This window comes from Rattus rattus, chromosome 1, assembly GCF_011064425.1.
Source record: "Rattus rattus isolate New Zealand chromosome 1, Rrattus_CSIRO_v1, whole genome shotgun sequence".
Lineage (NCBI taxonomy): Eukaryota > Metazoa > Chordata > Mammalia > Rodentia > Muridae > Rattus > Rattus rattus.
The window spans coordinates 40,003,500-40,024,087 of NC_046154.1; the positions used below are offsets into that span (position 1 = coordinate 40,003,500).

At 40.2% G+C, this 20,588-nt stretch overlaps 1 protein-coding gene and 1 pseudogene across 4 annotated transcripts in view; one reads left to right on the top strand and one right to left on the bottom strand.

Moving 5' to 3' along the window:
* Nucleotides 1–20,588, bottom strand: part of Mast2 (microtubule associated serine/threonine kinase 2) — a 140,607-nt gene that overhangs the window by 26,037 nt on the left and 93,982 nt on the right. For 2 of the 4 annotated variants that reach the window (XM_032899649.1, XM_032899646.1), the window contains exons 5-7: nt 18,816–18,907; nt 4,862–4,937; nt 1,327–1,347 (exon numbers count right to left, since the gene is read on the bottom strand). In XM_032899649.1, the coding sequence (XP_032755540.1) occupies nt 1,327–1,347; nt 4,862–4,937; nt 18,816–18,907 (189 nt within the window). The remainder of the gene's footprint in view (nt 1–1,326; nt 1,348–4,861; nt 4,938–18,815; nt 18,908–20,588) is intronic. The other 2 variants (XM_032899657.1, XM_032899653.1) reach the window with 1 other exon arrangement.
* On the top strand, nt 10,616–13,923 carry LOC116885351 (annotated as a pseudogene).

Below are 20,588 nucleotides of genomic sequence, written 5' to 3' on the forward strand. Positions count from 1 at the left end.
CTACTATTCATGGAAATACTTTTTAGATTTTTAATTTACTTTTATGTGTATGGGTGTTTTGCCTGCACATGTCTGTGTGCCCTATGAGGGCAGTGCCCATGAAGGTCAGAAGAGGACCTCAGCTTTCCTGGGACTGGAGTCACTGATACGGAGAGAAGCCATATAGGTACTGGGAATTGAATCTGTTTTTCCAGAAGGGCAGCCAGTGCTACTGATCACTAGGCCAGATCTTTAGTCCTGACTTGAGAATCTCAAAATATGAATGGTGGAGGATTTTTATAAGTTAAGTTCCAATTATACTTGCATAGATTTGCCTATTCATTCAAGGTCTTACTAATAGCAGGGGATAGATTATAAAAAAGAGAAAACAACAAGAAATCTTGGCGGGACTCTTCATTTTCAAGTCATCTTCCCCATTCTCACCAATATTATTTCATTTTCCTACCATGATTCGTAAAGGAAAGAGCAGGAGGTTCCATGCCACATGCAACTTCATGCTACTCAGCCAGCCAGCTCATGGACAGTTGAGCTTTGCTGAAACTCAGTCTCTGAGGCAAAACAGTGTCCAGAAGGGTGCTAAAATATAATGTTCTTCCTTACCTCTTTGATTGGTCCTGGGTGATCTACAAGAAAGCCACTCAAGTCCAGGAAAAAAGCTGGGCAAAGATTAGTCAAGTATAACTCAGGGATGGATTTCCTATGACCTTGTCAAATCTGTATTTTCACGGGTAATTTTCAATCTTTAGATCAGTGATCCTCAACCTGTGGGGCTATGACCCTTTTCTGGGTTGAATGACGTTTTCACAGGAGGCTCATTTAAGCCCACTGGAAACCAGTGATATTTACTTCAGTATTCATAAAAGCAGCAAAATTACAGTTATAAAGAAGCAATGATAATAATTTTATAGCTTGAGGTTACCACAATCTGAGGAAGTATATTAAAGGGTCACAGCATTAGAGTTGAGAACCACTGATATAGATGAAAAAAGAAACCACTCGTATGATAGCTACTTCTTGGTATATACTGAAAAGCAGAGACTAAAGTCCCTAGGCTTGAAAGCTTGGAAATTACTCAGCAAATACTGCCTCCAACATATGAGCCCTGAGTCTCCGTTCTAACAGGGCGTATTGAGATCCCATATGCTCTAACGGGGCGTATTGAGATCCCATGTGCCCTCTTTATCAGAAAGGCTCAATTCTCAAAACCACATCCAGAAAAGAAGTCAAAACAACCAGTTCTTCCACCAAACACAAAGATCACATGCTAAACTGACGAACCATGCAAAGCAGTAGCCCAGCCCATCTCCCCATCACACCCGTTATTACCTGTCTGCTCTGTGGCCATGGCTGTAGTGAAAAGATACATATCATGAGAACCAAAGTGAACCAATGTGAGCAATTCCACCCCCAGTATTGTGCGTAGCTTGGCAGAGACAAACCTTTAGTTCAAGAATATGTGGCAGTTTGAGGCAGAATTATATGACAGGTGGTCTACCTCACCATTCAGTTATGTCTTTTCTGTGATACGACACAAATCTCATCCTGAAGGGCTCCTTACTCCACACCCGGCCATTTTCCCTGTATGTTCTGCAGAAGGATGGCCTAGGGCTCACATTCCACAACTACAACTCAATGTCAGTCCATAGTTCAGACATGTTTGGGTCACATTGGTCAATACCAAGCTTCAAAGCCCTTTGGCTATCCCTATTACAAGTATAAATGAAGCAATTACAAGGGCATCAGCAATGCCTGCCATTCCATTAGAATAATGCCTGTCATTCTCTGCTTAAAATATCTATGTTTTCACCCACGGGTTCAATGCAATAGCTACGCCTCAGTCTTCAAAGGCATCTACCCAGTGGGAAGCCTGTTTCTATTCTTTTCTTCCATACAATATCATGCTCCTTCCCTTTAACATATTTAATAGTTTATAACTTTGTCTTCCTGGCCCTCTTTTTCGGAGTTGAGGATGCAACCAGGTCCTTCACTGAGCTAAACTTCCAGCCTCCAGTTTATAACAATGGATTCCTTTGGTCTTCGTTTACTGTCTTACTCGAACCACTCATTGGACTAATAAGCACTGGGGGCTTATTATTTACCAGGCTGCTGCTCTCAACACATTTAAGCTATCTCTAATTAAAGCATGATTTGATTCTAGTTCAGGCAAGACAGAAAACACGAAAGCAAACCATCACACCCTGGAAAGTAACGGCAGATGGAATGGGATGACTTGATGAAGAATGTTCAGACTGTGTGGTTAGAAAAGGTCTTAACATTTAATATGAGATAGGATGTGTCCACAGAGTTAAAGTCTGGAGGACAATTTCCTTATTCCAGGACAAGGGCAGAAGACTTTAGTAAGACTGAACGTTCAGTGTATTTCCACTGTGTTACCATGGAATAACTTAGCACTCAAAGAGCCTGACTCAAAATTTCTCAGTAAATATTTATTAAATGAAGAAATGACCCAACGCCACCTCTGTGGAGCTGATAATAGATCTTATTGTTCCAGCTCAATCTTACTTTATATTAAGTTCACACACAGGCCACAATTATCAAGTCAACACAAACTTACAATATGATCCTACCAAAACACTTGATTAACCAGATGGAAGCTATATGAGTTTATGTGAGTTCACAGAACAAACCCATATGAGATTTCTTCAGAGTAAGGCAACTACTAAGTGAGGAGAAGCACCAATGTCAGCCATCAACCCTTCCTCACCTTTCCTTCTCAGTCATACAGAACTCTAGGGAAGAATGGGATGCGTCTTTTCTCAATTGAAATGGAAATAGTAAGCACTTGTTTCAACAATCTCTTTCATTTCTGCTTTGTTTTTTTATTATTATTTTATCTTAATTGTTTTAAGACAGAATCCCATGTAGCTAGCACAGGTTGCCTTCAAATTCAGTAAGTAGCAGAGGATGATCTTCAACTTCTTCTCCTCTTGCTCCCCCCCCCCGAGTACTGGGATCACAGGTGTGAGTCATTACACCTCATTTAGCTGGTATTTTGTGCATGTTAGACAAGTCCTCTACCGACGGAGCTACAGATCTAGCCCTCTGCTACTTGTGAAAAAGTAGTCCTCCCAACCAACACCTTCACTTTTCACCCCCTAGACAGGCCTTCTCTGTGTAGCTCTGGTGGTCTTGGAGCTGGCTCTGTAGACCAGGCTGGCCTCAAACTGAAGAGATCCACCTGCCTCTGCCTCCTGAGTGCTGGGATTGATTAAAGGCATGCACACCACCATCACTTAGCAAAGAAAGTAGTCTTAATATCAGAACTGTTCTTACTCCAAGATATATTATATCCTCTAGCCATTGACAGTTACAAAGCTGGAACCTTATTACTATTTATTTTAAATGGACTTTCCCATTTAGAACTAAAGACAATTCTACCTCAAAACTAAACAACAAGCAAATAACCCCCTAAATTAAAACAAAAGCTCCACAAGCTTTAACTTTGGCTAAGATAGAGTTTGGAGTTTGGCTAAGAGAGAGTTCTGGAGTTTGGCTAAGAGAGAGTTCTGGAGTTGTAAAAAGAAGCCACTATGTGTAGGGAGCCTTAGCAAAAGGTTTGAAGACACTGTCAGAATGGACTTTTCAGAGGCCTAATATGCTCTGGCATGGGTGGAATTGTCAGGTCTGCTAGGAGAGAACAAAAACAACATTATCACGTTCAGACTCAAGAGAAATGGGACTTAACAAATCCTTCCAAGCTCAGTTAACTATAAGCGAAGATCCTATAGTCTTTCTGTACCCATACCTGGGATGCCCAGCTGAAAGCTGAAATTTGTATTCCTAGCATTTGGGAGGTGGAGCCAAGGAGGAATCTCTGAATAGGGCTGTCTCAATGTTGTGTGAACATTGCTACTTAATTCCCTGATTGGTCAATAAAGAGATGATCAGTCAATGACTAAGCAACAGAGAGAATAAGGCTGGACTTCCTCTCCACCAGGGGAGGGAAGGAAGAAGAGAGAAGTAGCAATTGCAGCAGGAAGAGAGTCCTTGGAGATACCATGAGAAAAGGCCTGGAGCCCAGAGAAAAAATGAAGTATCTTTGGGATTCTGACTGGGCGGCTGCCAGATTAGAGGATTAATGTAGAGCAATACTGCTCAGTTGTTGTGTCTTTAAAGCTTGTAAATAGTACAGTCCAGTCTCAATTTGGGAGCTAACTGGGTGAAGCAGAAAACTGCAAGAAACACATTAAAAAGACACTAACGTAGGGCAGCCTGTATAGCCTACATAGCCAGGGCTACATGAGACCCTGTTTAAAAACAAACAAAAGAAAAAACAACAAGCATAAAAAAACTCCAACAAAAGCTGAGAAGAAAGTTATGTCAGACCCTTTCAGCTTCTTGGAAGTACTTGGGATACAAGGTAAGAGTGTTACTCTGGATCCTTCCTGGAACACTGTCCCTTCTATGACCCGAGGATAATTCTCAGTTACCGCACAGTGCTGTGGAATATATTCTTAGGGCACCAATGTCTTGTGTTTAGGATTAGATTTTTAAAAGAATGAATCTACTTCTATCTTTCTGTTCACCTGTATATGCACAGTCACTTACAAAGGAAAACTTGAACAAGAGGTATAATCTGGAGAGGACAGAAAGGAATGCATTTTAACAACTGGTAGTCCAAGGCAACCCAATCCACATGACTTGAAAGGAGAACTCAGACATCTACCAAGCACACAGATCAGCTAGGCTGCAGTGCTGCACGCCTTTAACCTCAGCACTCTGTCCACTGAGTTCAATACCAGCCCTGTCTACAGAGTGAGTTCCAGGACATCCAGGGCTACACAGAGAAACAAATCAAGACAAGACAAAACAGCACAAAAGAGGTTCTCGAGCAACTTACCTACGGGCAGGAACAAAGGAAAAGTGAGCAGGAGCATTTGGAGAGAAATTCCGGGGGCTGTCCAAGGGACTGTTACCTGTGATGGAAAAAGGAAAAGAACCCTCTTTGAGGTTTGCTTTGGGAATGAGGGGTGAGGGTGGGGTTAACTTGTGGCTTTCTGGTAAGAAACCTTTCTCCTCATTAATCTAGTATATCTGATTATTTTCTCAGGCCAGCCCTCAGTTTATGAGTCTTTATAAAAGCTCGACAAACCCAAAAATTTTCTCTTTTGCTCTCAAGGTACCCGAGACAACCTATACCTCGTGGACACCCATTCTAGATATAGCAGTGATTCACATGCTTCCTGCCCCCTCAAGAACATAACGAATTACAGTATTTCAAAGACTTAAAGATTTTTCCCAAAGACAATAGAATGCCTAGTCTAAAAGTTACTTGTACAAGTGTCTTCACACACTGCATCCAAGGGGCTAAACAGAAATGTTCATACTTTAAGGGTAATGTTCTTCGGCAGAGAGATTCAGGATAGAAGCACACCATAAGATGCTTATCTAACAAACTCTGAGGTCTATAAAGCAGGGTCAACCTCCTCAACTACCATTTTCTCAATTAGTTTTCATGTATGCTAGTCACTGGTATTTTAAGACAGAAGCCCAGGCTGTTTTTGAAATCTTACTCTTGCCTCACACCGGGATTCACTCATAACCTAATGCTTTGATTTTTGAAATGAAGTGTGTGTCTTACGAACATGTCTGAGGTGGCCTACAACCCTGGAGCTCCTCCTGTCATAGCCTTCCAAGTAGCTGGGACTATGGGTTGTTACCTAGTCAGGTGAGATATGCAAATTTCAAACAGATAATGTGCCCATGTCAGAGGATCCTGAGAAATAATGCGGCCTGACAAGAGAATGCAAGCACATCACACACACATGAAGCCATGCCACTGAAGGAGTGGGGGAGGGACTGCTGACATTAGAAGCTTTAGAAATGGCAGCCGTAAGACTGAGGAACAAAGAAAGACGGCCCTCCAACAGCGAAGCTGTTACTCAGGCCTTGGTTCCTAACACTACCCTCCCCTCAAATACACCCTAAAAGCTTCTTGAAGAAACGACTGACTCTAAGACTGATATTAGAAATACAGATGAGCAGGGAGCATTTCATAGTGTTAGAAGGCAAGGAAGTTGCAAATAACCAAAAGTGTAAACAGAAACAAAACAGCACTGATGGGGTCTGTCACAGAACAGGAATCAAATGAGGGCAGTTCCTTTCAATGGTCAATGCAAAGGTGGTCAATATTTTGAAGTTTACAACAGAATAAATACATCAATAATCTAAACTTATTTGGGGAAGATTAACATGTCAAAACACTAATGTTTTAAAGAAAAAAAGAAAATGTAGCACCACACAGAACAGGCTTTTTGGACTTTACCAAGCAATTTAGTGGATGGAAAGAGGGTTCAGGGGCTGGGGATTAGCTCAGTGGTAGAGTGCTTGCCTAGTAAGCGCAAGGCCCTGGGTTCGGTCCCCAGCTCGAAAAAAAAAAAAAGAGAGGGGGGGGTTCAAAGACAATTCACTGTAAGAAGTTATAGTCAAATGACTATCATATACGAAACAGAAGCACTCAGTTGAACTTGAATCAGCTCCTTCCCTTACAGTTCAGTTATAAAAGAACACAATTATGTAGCAAGCACCCATGTAGGAAGTAGCAAGAGTAACAACAGCCATCTACGTATTCATTCCCAATAAATTCCCTTTCTCTCCTCACTAAAAGTCAACATTATCCTGATTTTAAATAATTCCTCACATTAGCTTTACTAAACATTCATCTACAGAGTAAGTTCCAGCAAGTCAGGAGAACAAAAGAGCAACCCTGCCTCAAAAAAAAAAAAAAAAAGTGCATTCTAATCATCTTATTATAAACGTCACTCTTTTACCAGCTGGGCTGGAGAGATGGCTCAGTGGTGAAGAGAATTGACTGCTCTTCCAGAGGTCCTGAGTTCAAATCCCAGCAACCACATGGTGGCTCACAACCATCTGTAATGAGATCTGATGCCCTCTTCTGTGACAGCTACAGTGTGCTCATAGAAAATAAATAGAAAAATCTTTTAAAAAAAAAAGTACAATCTGCCTGCTTATGGTAGACATTCTTTAATCCCCTCTTCTCCTCTGGCAACCTTAGGCTTTCTGTCCCTACAGAATGCCTATCCTAACAGGTCATAAAAGTGGAATTGCAGGAACAGCCTTTTGTATTTTAGTTAGTCCATTTTGCAGCTTTATGCAAAACAAATGCCAATCCTTTTGCAAAACGGTTCTACCAATTTATACTCTCACCATCAGGGCCACTGTCCTCTCCTCCCACAGGACCACTCAGCAAGTCATCATTAGTAGTCAAAGAAAAGAATATTTTTGTGACTTTAATTTTGCAATTACTAATGAAACTGTATCTTTTTACACATGCCTTTAGCTATTTTTCAATCATATTATTATTTACAAGTGTTCCTTAAGTGTTCTGAATCTAGAGCCCTTTGTCACATTCGTCACAATTACCTTCTATTTCATTGCCTTTTGACTGTCTTTGGAGTACCTTTTTATAACTAAAAACTCTTAATTTTCAAGTAGTCAAATTATTAATCTTTTTTATATTCAGGTCCCAAAGAAAGGTGGGACAAGTCTCACTCAGTGCCTGTGACTTCCTCCAGTACCTCTCACCCTGGGTCCTACCCTAAACTTCTTCAGCACAGGGGCGGAGCTTCTGGTTCCTACATAATATAGCCATTTTGGCCACACACTCTCTTGGTCCTCCTCTGGGCTCTTGATCGTATACGTAGGCTCAACGTGGATGTGCATGTCTTCCTTAATTGCTTTCCAGTTTGTTCACTTACTCAAGTAGGATCTCTTGCTGAGCCTGGCACTCAGTATTTCAGCTATGCTAGCCAGGTTCTCAGGAGGCTGGGCGTGCAGGGACTACAGGGAGGCGGCAATGCCTGCTGGGCTCATGTGGGTTCTGGAGACCTGGAAGCTTGCCTGGCAAGTGGCTTATCACTGAACCATCTCCCCAGTTCTGAGTTTTAATGTTTATTGATGCGGATATCCAACTGTCCCAATGCTGCTTAATGAAAACGATCTTTGTGTTTATTGCTTTACAAGTGACTTTTGTTCTAAGTGTCCATGTGGACTCTGAAAGAGGAGTCCGAAATCTATTGTTCTTATTAGTAGTCCTTGTCTCAATTAATGGCGTCCTTACCCACTTACTGCACAAGCAGGAAATGAGGCACTGCACTCTGGTTGCTTTAGCCACTCCTGTTTTTCTTGTGTTCACGTATTTCTCCACTTTTAATAACCTCTTATACCTGGATAACGGCAATGGTCTTTTAATTGACCTTCCAACTGCCAGCTGTGGCAGAAAGGTAGAAAGCTTTAAAGACGTGACAATTTTTTTCTTTTTTTTACAAAATAGTTTATGTGCATATGTGTGTACCTCTACAGAGGCCACAAGGGGGCACTAGATCCTTTGCAACTGAGAAGAACGCCTTTGTGACTGAGTGGTGGGAGCTGAGCTCCAGCGCTGTCTGTGGATGGACCGCAGTGGCTCTTAGTTAGTAGAACCGTCTCGCCAAGCCCCTGACAGTGTTTCCGTTATCTCTGTGCTAAGGTGCTAAGTGCTCACTTTTAAGATGACGTAGTTCTAGATTTTCTAGACTTTTGCTGGCATTCCTATTAAACCTTTTTTTTCTATATTTGTAAACTTTCAACTTTGTGATTGAAAACACTTAAAGAACACCTACTTTGTAGATTAAGAAACAACTTTGGAAAATTTCTTAAACCCTTCTTCCAGGAAAATGAACACAGGTATGAGTGTAAAACTGGCAATACAAGCCTAGGAGACTTACAACCTCATAAGAACATCTACAGTCCACAGATCTGAGGTAAAAGAATGACACGAGATATTAATATCTTAACTCTTTATAAAACGTAGAGCCGTCCCACAGCTTAGTCTACCCTCTTAACCAAATTAGCAATTCAATTTGTAATCTGGAAACATACACCAGTGAAGGCTTGCATTTTTATTTCCTAACTGTAACATTCTATTCCACACTTATAGACATGTAGCCTCTGCTTGAACTTATCTCTGAAAACACCTTGCTTATTATCCAAATATTGTAGAAGGCATAAACTTACTTTCTGATAGCATATTAAATGAGCATGGGTTTAATGCAGTCCTTATGATTTCAAGTTGGACCATGGCTGTCACTTGTGGCAGCTTCCTCTGCTATTCTCCCCCCATATACTCCTTCTGACAAGGGGGGTGGGGATCTGCACCCCTTGCTAGCTTTCCATCTTCTCTTTCAGGCATTCTCTCTCCTTTGATATAAAAATACTCAGGTCTGAAATCATGTCATCAGAACCTACTCCTTTCTAAAGTTATCAAAACATACTATACCCACCTTTCCATACCCTTCAGTGTAAAAATTGTTATTCCTGAATTCCCAACATTCTCTTTATCATGACTTTTGACAAAAGTGATCTCACTGTCTTCATAATCTTTCAACATCTCAGCCTTGAGAAATTTCTAGAGAATGCCACACAACGAGGCGGAGTAGTACCCTGTGATCCACTGATCCCATTGACTCTGCATAAAAACCAGACCACAGTTTCATTGTGTTTACTCTCACACTGGTTTAACACTATTTTATAGTTTACTCTCTGTCCTCAGGTTCTCAGAGAATTACCTCACTTTACAGATCGAGCAGAAGTAATCAGAAAACACCCTTATAAGCTCTCCATACTGTACCTTCACATAGCTGTGCTATATTGCCACCCTCCCTACACGTAACTGTACGAGTTCCTGGTTAAGGCCAACCTTCTGCTTAGGCACTGGATCTCATTTCATCTCAGCCACACGCAGACTGTGGTAGACATTACCCTTTTCACGAATGGCCAATTGTTTTTACTACATGGAATGACTTCCATTAGCACATAATACATTTCATTTCTAACTTTTTCTCCTCTTGTGCATGGGAACTAACCGAGGGTCTTGTTCACCCCAGGCCAGGGATTTATACCTCTGAGTTGTATTGCTTCTTACTTTTTATAGTAATACTTCTACACTTATTACTGTTTTCTTTTTCTTTCTTTTTGACTGTCCAATCAGGCTGTGGCTACTAATATTCCATAACAAACAGCTACCAAACATCAACACTGACACCACACTGCTACATCCAAATTGCAGTGATGTCACTCATAGCTTCATTTGAACTTGTTCTTATTGCTGTTGGCTCCAAGACACTCGTGTTTCTCAGAATTCTTCCTCTTCTACCTTTTGTGCTCTCCCTCCTCTAATCTAAGAACTAGAATGTTCCTCAGCTTAGTAGTCATGTACCTTAGCCTTTCAGTTTCTGCTCATTACTCCCAGAGCTCATCTACACACGCAGGTTTTTAATCTTCTTATCGGCAATGTTTATGTCTTCCACACTTATTCCATGCAATCAAGACAAACATACTCGATTGCTCACATAAATGCACAGACAACATCTCACTATGAGGAGATGCTGGGATCAGAGGTGGAGTTTAAGGAAGACAGAAGTAGCATGATTAGAGGTAGTGTCTACAAAGCACAAAGGAGAAAACGGAAACTATGGAGACAAAGGTTAAAACAAATCTTAGAGACAAGAGAAGGGTAACTCACTGCAAAGTTAGAAGTAGGAAAAAAAAAATCTGGCTTTCGGCTGAGGCAGCCATCTTCCAGTAACTCACCAAAATGACGAACACAAAAGAAAAGAGGAAAGGTATTCGGTATATGTTCTCTAGACCTTTTAGGAAACATGGCCACACACATGGGAATCTACAAAAAGGATGATGTTGTAGACATCAAGGGAATGGGCACTGTTCAAAAAGGAATGCCCCGTAAGTGTCACCACAGCAAAACCGGAAGAGTCTGCAGCGTCACCCAGCATGCCACGGGCATCATTGTAAACAAGCAAGTTAAGGGCAAGATCCTGGCCAAGAGGACCAATGTGCAGATTGAGCACATCAAGCACTCAAAGAGCAGAGACAGCTTCCTGAAGCGGGTGAAGGAGAACGATCAGAAGAAAAAGGAAGCCAAAGAGAAGGGCACCTGGGTTCAGCTGAAGCACCAGCCTGCGCCACCCAGAGAAGCCCACTTTGTGAGGACTAACGGGAAGGGGCCTGAGCTGCTGGAGCCCATTCCACAGCCTAATGGACAAAAGGAAATAAAGGACCCGGACTGCAAAAAATAAATAAATAAGTAAATAAATAAATAAATGAATGAATAAATGAATGAATGAAAAGAAAGAAGAAAAAAATCTGAATGGCACAAAACTTTCCAGCTCAAAATTATGAGTATTTCAAAACAACCGTAACAAAGGAGTAGAACTGAAGAGAATACAGAAAGTTAAGTGCTGCCTGGTTTTACAAAATAAGACAATCTCAGGTTGCCAGATAAGTTGAAGTTACAGGACAAACACTACTTCCCAAAGTGACGATAAAGACGTAGATGCAGAAAATCTGAATTTACAGACTGGACTTTCATAAACAAAAACCTCCATGGGAACCAGTAGAAGAAGTAGGAAGAGTAAGAAGGCCTGACTGCAATGGATGACTTGTCCAAGGGTCAGTATAGGCTAGGCTAAGAGTTAAGAATTACTGGATAATGTATTTTTTTTATTCAATATGCATGTATGTTTTGGGTGCATAAATGTCTATGTACCATGTGTGTTCCTGGTGACTGAGGAAGTCAGAAGAGGACATAGGATCTCCTGAAACTGGTTACTGTGAGCTGCTATGTGGGTGCTGAGAACCAAACCTAGGTCCTCTGCCAGAGCAGCCAGCGCTCTGGACCACTGAATCATCTCTTTAACCGTCTCTCTAAGTATCGGTACATGTTTTTTTAAAGATTTATTCATTTATTATATATAAGTACACTGTAGTTGTCTTCAGATACACCAGAAGAGGGCACTGGATCTCTTTACACGTGGTTGTGAGCCACCATGTGGTTGCTGGGAATTGAACTCATGACATCTGGAAGAGCAGTCGGGTGCTCTTAACCGCTGAGCCATCTCCAGCCCGGTAAATTTTATCCACAGGACAGTGACCAGATTCTCACAGTGAAAAACTTCATTTGATTTCAGAAGAAGCAGAGGAAGAAGGACCATTATGAAAAAGTCAGGGCATTCTGTTCTTAACTAGGCCCACCTTCTGAAGAAACTACTACAATGTACTTCATCTATTGGAAAAGAAGTACTTAACTCCTGCTTCTTACAATCTCCTGCCCACATAAGCCGGGAGAATTAAACTAAGATACACTAATTTATAGCCCAGCAGCATAGACCATCTAAAGACGTAGACTCAATTATACAACCAGAGAATACGTCTCCCGAATTTACTGTGGTTAATTTATGTAGTACATTATAGCCATCTATCAACAAAGAAATAATTATATGAACTAGGTGTGGTGGTGCAACCTTTAGTTCCAGCAGAAGCAGGCAGACCTCGGGCCAGGCTGGCCCATGTAGGGAGTTCCAGGCATTCCAGGGTAGCATAGCTAAGTCCTTGTCTCAGAACAAAACAAAACAAACGATAAGGCATATTAAAAGGCAAAAGAGGAAGGGAAAATATCCCTAAGATAAATACTCTCGGTGCTTGGATGGAAGAGGAGACAAATATCCAAATGTTCACTCAAGCGCATACAGGCAATTACATAGCAGATGTGTGTTAAAGAAGCAAAGGGAAAGCTAAAGACCAAAAACACTGCACTGAAAGTCAAGAATACCATATTGACAGACAGAACATCTCAGGGAAGCATCACTAACTTGAGGAGATGTCAACACATTTCAAAAACTGAAGAGCAAAGGAGAAATGGGGAGGAGGAGAGGCGAAAGGAGGAAAGCACTCCGGAGCTGGGACAACCAGCAAAAGCTGTAGCAGACCTGCAGTCCAGTAAGAGAAGGAACAGAGCAGGAACAGAAGAACATTTGGAACAGTAAGGAATGAAAACCCTGCGGGCTGCAGACATAGCTCAGGGGTTAGAAGCACTGACTGTTCTTGCAGAGGACCCAAGTTCAAGCTCAGCACCCACATGGCAGCTCACAACTGGGTGAGGGGGTCCGAATACCACCACACAAACACAGATGCTGTCAAACCACTAACAAACATAAAATAATAAATAGAAAAGATGCTTAAAAACCCCAATGTCTTATAAAAGCTATAGAGCAAGAAAGGTCAGAAAACACATGCAGGATAACCCCCGCTCCTCCAAACTCTATTTAGGTATATTGTGTACACATTATAGAAAATCATAAAGAGTTTTTTTTTTTTTTTGAAGTCTTGGAAGAAGGCGGGAAGTCATGCCTTCCCCACAAAAGAACACAGACAAGATTACACCCTCACAGACAAAAGTGACAGTAGGGTGAAATAGTATAAGGGGAGGGAGGTAAGAGAGAAAAAGCATAATCTTAGAATTCTATACCTATGAAAATAGTCCTCAAAAGTAGAAAGATACCTTTTCAAAAATATTAGCAATTTAATACCAGCAAATCTATCTTCAAAGAAATAGTTAAAAAGCAGTTCATAAAGAAAACTTATATAGGTAAGAAACCGAATTCTACATTAAAAAAAGCATTTGGCTTAGCATGTGGTTCTATTCCCATTGCTTGTTGAAAAAAACAACACATTGCAGGCAATTATTATTTAATAAAAATTTATTATTTTGTGTACGAGTGTTTTTACCTGCTTGCCTGCAAGCATGTATGTGTTCTACATAAATGCCTGGTACTTAATGAAGCCAGAAGAGGATGCTAGATCTCCGAGAACCAGAGATAGCTAGGAACCAAGTATGGATTCTCAGCTAGAACAGCAAGTGCTCTAACCCCAGCCACCTCTCCAGCTTCAGTGCACCGTCTTAAAGTGAACTTGCCAAATCACTAAGCATCAAAATGTATAAGGCAAAAATGAACACCATCAGGGGTGAGGGAAGATGACATATTAGTTACAATTTTTAATGTCCTTTAAAGAGGAATGGAAGATCCAGAAGACAGAAAAGAGGAGTAGTTAAGCTTATCATAGTAATCATATGAATATAACAGACATACAACTATTACATCTCCATACCATATCATATGAAAAATTCATCAAAACAGACTACAGTCTTGACCAGAATATATATCTTACCAAGGTTAAAGAACAAAAATCATTCCATATCTGCTTAGAGCAAAATGAAGTTAGAAATCAATAAAAGAGGGGTTGGGGATTTAGCTCAGTGGTAGAGCGCTTGCCTAGCAAGCACAAGGCCCTGGGTTCGGTCCCCAGCTCCGAAAAAAAGAAAAGGAAAAAAAAAAAAAAAAAGAAATCAATAAAAGAAAGATAGATGGAAAAAATCTCCAAATATATTATATACTCAAAAACATTTGAAAATATTTTGAACAAAATAAAGACAAAAGCACAATTTATCAAAATGTGTGAGTGCAGAGCAGTCAGTAGCTGAGAGCATTAATGCATACACCAGGACAGATAATCTAAACTCATTCCAAACTAGGAAAAAAGCAAATTAAATTATTAACTATTCAGGCAAAAGAAAACAAAATGTAGATATATAATAAAATTAGAAATAAGAAAATTGAGAAAAATCAATATGATCTAAAGCTGGTTATTTGAAAAGACAAAACAATCACCCTCTTGTCAAAGTAGGGGTCAACAACACACAGATTACTAATATCAGAAATTAAGTGCTGGGTATCATAAGGGTCTCAGGAACTAAAAGCATTAGTTAAGAAATACTATGAGGGTTGGGGATTTAGCTCAGGGGTAGAGCGCTTGCCTACCAAGCGCAAGGCCCTGGGTTCGGTCCCCAGCTCCGAAAAAAAGAAAAAAAAAAAAAAAAGAAATACTATGAATAATTCTATACCCACAAATTTCATAATGCAATTAGAATGGATTAATTTTATAAAAGATATAATTTGATAAAACTATTCATTTAAAAATAGGTTAATATGGACAGGTCTCAATCTATCACAGATCTTGAATCAATAATTAATAATCTTCCAAGGCAGAAAGCACCAGTTTCAAGTGCACATTTCAAAAAAAAAAAAAAAATGATCCTCATTCTACACAAGTTCTTCCAAAGGAAAGAAGGGAAAGGAGTAATCCCAGCTCATTCTCAAGCTACCATTTACCTTACCCAAATCAGACAAACGTAAAAACAAAACCACAGACTATTACCTTCCATAAATAGATACAAAGATTATCAATGCATTATTAGCAAGTTGAATTTAGCAATGCTTACTTAAAAAGAACTACATGCCATGGCCAAGTGGGGCTTGTCTCAGGAATGTAGCCAGCTCAACATTTGAAGACAATCAACAGAACAGGTGCCGCAATAGAAATGCTCTGTATGGAACCACAATGGCAGCAGGTGTCGTCATAGCCGTGTCTAGTATGTATCATCCATAGTAAATTCAAATAAAAAACTGCTGTTTGGGTAATAATGACCTATCAGTGTAGGTTTACCAAGGGCAACAAATGTTCCATTCTGACAATAGAGAACCTTTACACGTACAGGGACAGAGTATATATCTTGTAGAGTTTTGCTATTAGCCTAAAACTAATGTAAAAATAAGGATTACTTAAAAAAAAAAAAACCAAACAAACAAACAAAACCAAACACTAGTTTACAGAGACCCCTGGGATGAAATCCCTAACCTGCTCTCCTCCTTCCCCGCCCCCACGATATCAAATAAATAACCCCAAATAAAACAGAACTAAGTACCTACTGAACTAGTCTTACTAAGCTGTACCTGTTTATAAAATATATAACACCCCAGGCTGGAGACATGGCTGAGCAGTTAAGAGCATGTATTGTTCTTCCACAACCTAAGTTCACTTCAGAAGACTCTGGGGTAGAGGGTGAGAGCACCTGCAAACCCAACTACAGCGGGAACCCAACAGCTCTGGCCCCCATGTGCACCTGCATGCCCATGCCCATACTTAGATAAATAACTTAAATATGAAAAAGACACTTAATACTAAATTGAACTGTACATAATTTATTTAGTTACTTTCAAATTAACAGATCTTTTTTATTCAAGAGATTCAAGTCTTACTAGCAAAGCAAATAGGACTTAGAAATTTCAGATGTGTAGTATTTGACAACTTAATAGATACCAAGTGTGGTCTGTATGGAACAACCAGTGCTGCTTCTGAACAGCTGGTTAAGTACAGTCTACAATCGACCAAAGCATATGCTTCAAGCCTATTCTCTCTGAATTTTCTGCCATGGTTTGCTGAAAGATGAGTATGAAAAATTTATGAATTACTAGGCATGTTATAAATACTAACTCATAGAGTTAAATTTCAAAGACCCAGGCATGCAGAAAAGATCATGTATCAGAATCACTCGAGTAAGGAAGCCTTATTCCTAAACTGTCAGAAATCTAGGGATAATCGTCTCAGAGAGGAGTAGCCAGTAGGAATTGTTGAGATTCAGACCCAGGACAAACTGCTGAGGTGCACATTTTACATACAAGGTGGATCTGGCCTCCAGGTTATCCCAGCATCTTAGTCCCTACCCATTACAGGGCATATTCTGTCCTCTGCCCTGTACTTTCGAGCCCAGGGTCTGGGATTCCCATCCTTGAGATGCACTTTCCTATATAATCCAGACATTTGCCTCTCTCCTCTGTCTTCCTCCCAGCAACAACTTCCCCCAGCCTCATGGTCCTTGGGACCAGTGAACTTGCTTCCCAATAAACCTATCTTTATAGACTGTAATTTGGCTTGAATTGACCCATTTCACCAGCAGAAAATAACTTACTGGTTATTACTATAGCCAAGTACTTACATTACAGCTCTGTATGGGAACTAGAGGAGTTAAATTTATTTCCATATAATGAAAATCTAGGTCAGACATATGCTGAAACTTTACAAAGTTCTAGGGTGGAAATGCAATTCAAGGGAAGCCAGAACCCATTAAATACACACGCATGCATGCACACAAGCAAACATACCAAAAAAGCCCCAGGGAATTATGTAAGGAAAAAAGAGAGAGCTTTGCTTTATTTAAAGGCCAAATATATTTTTAATTCCTTTTACAGTTGGTAGTGTCTTCGAAAGTAAGTTTTTCAGATGATCCCCTTTTCCAAAGATGAAATTTAATTAGCATCCCTCTTAGAGTATTGATATTTACTAAAAGACTCGGTAAACCGTCAGAAAAAGAGAAGCCTACAAGACTAGACCAATCTTAAGCCTATGATATCCACTTGTTTCAATAATTAATGTCCCCTTTTACTAATTAAAGACAGACAAAAGTCAGGCTTAGGCTAATAGTACCCAGCAATTAAGACATCTAGGAAGCAATCTTTGAACAATTTCCTATTGTTCCAACCTGCCCATTATCATTAACCCTATGTTAAGAGGTTCTGCTCTAAACAGGATACTACAACAATTCCTGCAGCAAAGGTGAGTCTGACTCTCATGATACAAGTCTAGAACAAAACACCTGGCTAAGTTAAATAAGGTCTCTGTCCCTCTCCTAATAAGTAGTGTAGGCCTGAGTTAGTGCAAACTCCATTACAAATATGTATCTCCCTTAATCAGAAGCAAATAAATCAGCTCTTACACTACCTATAAAGTTCTATATAGAGCTGAGACCGACTACAGAAATAATAGGTAAAAATCAATGTCAATATGAAGCAAATATCCCTTATATTTTGTTTTCTCAAGTGGAAAAATTAATGGAAGTCTTACAATGTAGGAAAATCCTCTGTGAGACCTTATGGCAGGTGTTTGTGTAACAGTTTCCTCCAAGATAAAAACATTCCATTCTGAAAGGAAGCTCCTTAAGCAGGACAATTCAAAATACCTTCAGGAAGTCCCTAAAACTGACCAGATTAACTAGGGCCTTGCCTGCCAGAGTAAACACTAAAAACTGAAAGCCCCTCATCAAACAAAGCTATAAAAAAGACTCTCAAACTAGTCATGCTATAAAGACAACTCTGAGATCTGACCAGCTGCCTAAAAGTAACAAAAAACCAATGACACTGTATAAAGGAGGTTTAAACTAACTAGGTTACTTGGAAGGGACACTCTCCAACCTGTTGAGCTACTTGCAGGCTGTCCCATGTGTGCTGAGTTTATAGCTTTTGTGAGCTGTCACTTGAGCTGGGGTGGGCTTTGGAGATGCACCTGTCTTTGAGCCATTTCTGTTTCTATAAGCAACTCCAATACAACTCATTGGCTCATCCCCAAGTTGGACTTTGGTGGTATGTGTACTTTGGTCTATCATAGGATCCCTGTGTGGAGTGAATAGACATGTGTGTTGTATCTCAAGGACCCGTCAGACCACAGTAGGACAAAATTTTAGTGGATGGTTATCATATGACCCAAGATAACTCAAGCCATATGTGATAGAAAACATTAGAACAGGGGCCATCGCTCTGGAGACACAAGTGGCTTCACAATATGTACAAAACTAGAAGTAACATACGTAAGGATGTACACATACTCGCGCAGGAAGAGCCTATGAATTCTTTGTGTTGTAAACTTGGAATTCCTCCAGCCTGCCTTTCAGCTCAGCTGCTAGCAGCACAAGCGCTCGTTTAAAGGCCCCTCTGGACATCACTGCATGAGCTCTCATTCTCTCCCTCTACCCCCTTTTCTGTCTTCTTTCTTCCCAGTCTGTCTGTCTCTATCCCTCTCTCATGTCCCCAATCCAAGATGGCCTTTCACCTTCACCCACTTCCCCAATGAATCTCTTGCAATAGATCTGTTGCACGGTGTGACTTTGTGGCATTCCTTGGTTCCATGTGGCCAAGGTAACCAAGGTAATGTTCGCCATTTTAATAACAGGCATTAGTCAGACAACATTAAACTCAAAATGTAAGAAGTAGGAGAGAACCTGGTGTCTGTGGAAATGTTTTATTAAACTTTTCAAAATCCGCAGCACTTACCCGTGTGGCCATGGAGTGGCGAGTGTGGCCTTGGTAGTGTGGGTGATGTGCTAGAGGTTACAATCAAGCTCTTGCGGTTACTCGTCCGACAGCTGCAATAAAGACAAAATGTCACTTACAGGCATCCAGGTTGGCTGAAGAGGAACCTGAGTAGCACGATTCCTTGGCTGAACAATGTAGTACTTTAAACTCACTGTTCCCCAATTACGGTGTGAACCACTGAAGACTTCGTAACTCAGCTCATTTTACCTTGGAGTAACTTTTGCCAGTGCCTTGACTTTTGTCTTGACTTGCATTTTTCCAGAGCTAAGTGTGCTTCCTGAAGAAAATGAAGAACCTATCTAGACCAACAATCTTGTTCTAAATTGTAAACTTAATGTGGAAACTTAGCATGTGTAAAAGTATTGTTTTATTTAGGCTGGTACGGGGCATTCATCAAGCACATACAAGGCCCTGAGTTTGACTATGAGCATGAATAAACAAGCAAATGCATAAAATGATCCCACATTTATCTCACAAATTCAATGTTTTGTCTTAAAAAATGAAGCTAATTTACAGTTTGTCAAGATATTTTTACAAATAACTAATTGATAAATTATCTAACATCTTTATTTTGGAGTTGTTTCAATAAAACTGAATTTCCTTACAGGTTAACAATGGACTTATTTTTCCTATGATCAGGAAAACTAAATCATGATGAAAAGGCATTTTAGGGCATATTTCTTATTTAAAAACATTTACAAAAGTATTTTAAAGCCAGTTCATTTTTTATTTAAAACACTCTGAAGAAAAACAAAGCAAAAAGGTATTAAGAAGTCTGCCGAGCCTGCTGGCAAGCCAGCTCACCATATTCTGCCACCACAGAAGGTAGAGCACAATCAAGACCAGCTTGGTCAACAAGAAAGTAGTAGATTAAAAGAAGCAAAACAATAAGATAAAAAGACTGAAAAATAAAATAAAAACTGAAGATGGTGAAATTTATGTCATTTACAAGTAGGTAGGGATTGTACAAGAGTCCAGGGTGATGATCCCAAAGTGCCAGTAAAGGTTAGAGACTGCACATGGAGACCTCAGCAGATACTAGAAAGTGAGAGACTGAAGAAGCTGATGAGTATAGAGAAGCAAGAGAAGGGCTGGACTTCGTGAGGTTTGAAGCCTGCAACTTTTCTGAGCAGGATGTTGGCATTACTGATCAAATGAGTTTGTCTAATTAATAAAAGAAGACATTAGGAAAGTGTGCTGTTGAAAGTAATCTATGTTCACTGCATGGACTAACTCTGACATGCTAAGGCCCTATAACAGGTGCCAGGAACATAGTAAGGAATAAAACGTCTATGACTGGAATGAACAGAGCTATGGAGAAAGAGAGAAAAAAACCACAAAAAATTGGGAAGAAGTGGTGAAGAGGAGAAAAAGAAAAAGGAAAGAGTCTGTGTTGGGAGTGGAAGCAGCTGTACCCAGGGAAGGTTTGAGTCCTGAGAGAAGAACAGGGTTCTCAATGACAGACACAAGATCCCAGAGAATGGGAAAGGTATGAAAAAGAAGATATGTGTTATGCTTCAATACTGCTAGATGTCTCTTAAAGAAAAACCAAACTCTAATTCACATATTATGCTCAAACAGTCAATCGCCTTTAAACCAACTTAATGCCAATCCTAACTTTCATTGGACAAATGGTGGACTTAGTGGAAAAGCTCAGCATGCCTGAATACCGGCTTTGCAGTGCAGAAGCTCTTCGGTTTGTGGACTCCTATTTTTTGTTTTTGCTTTTGT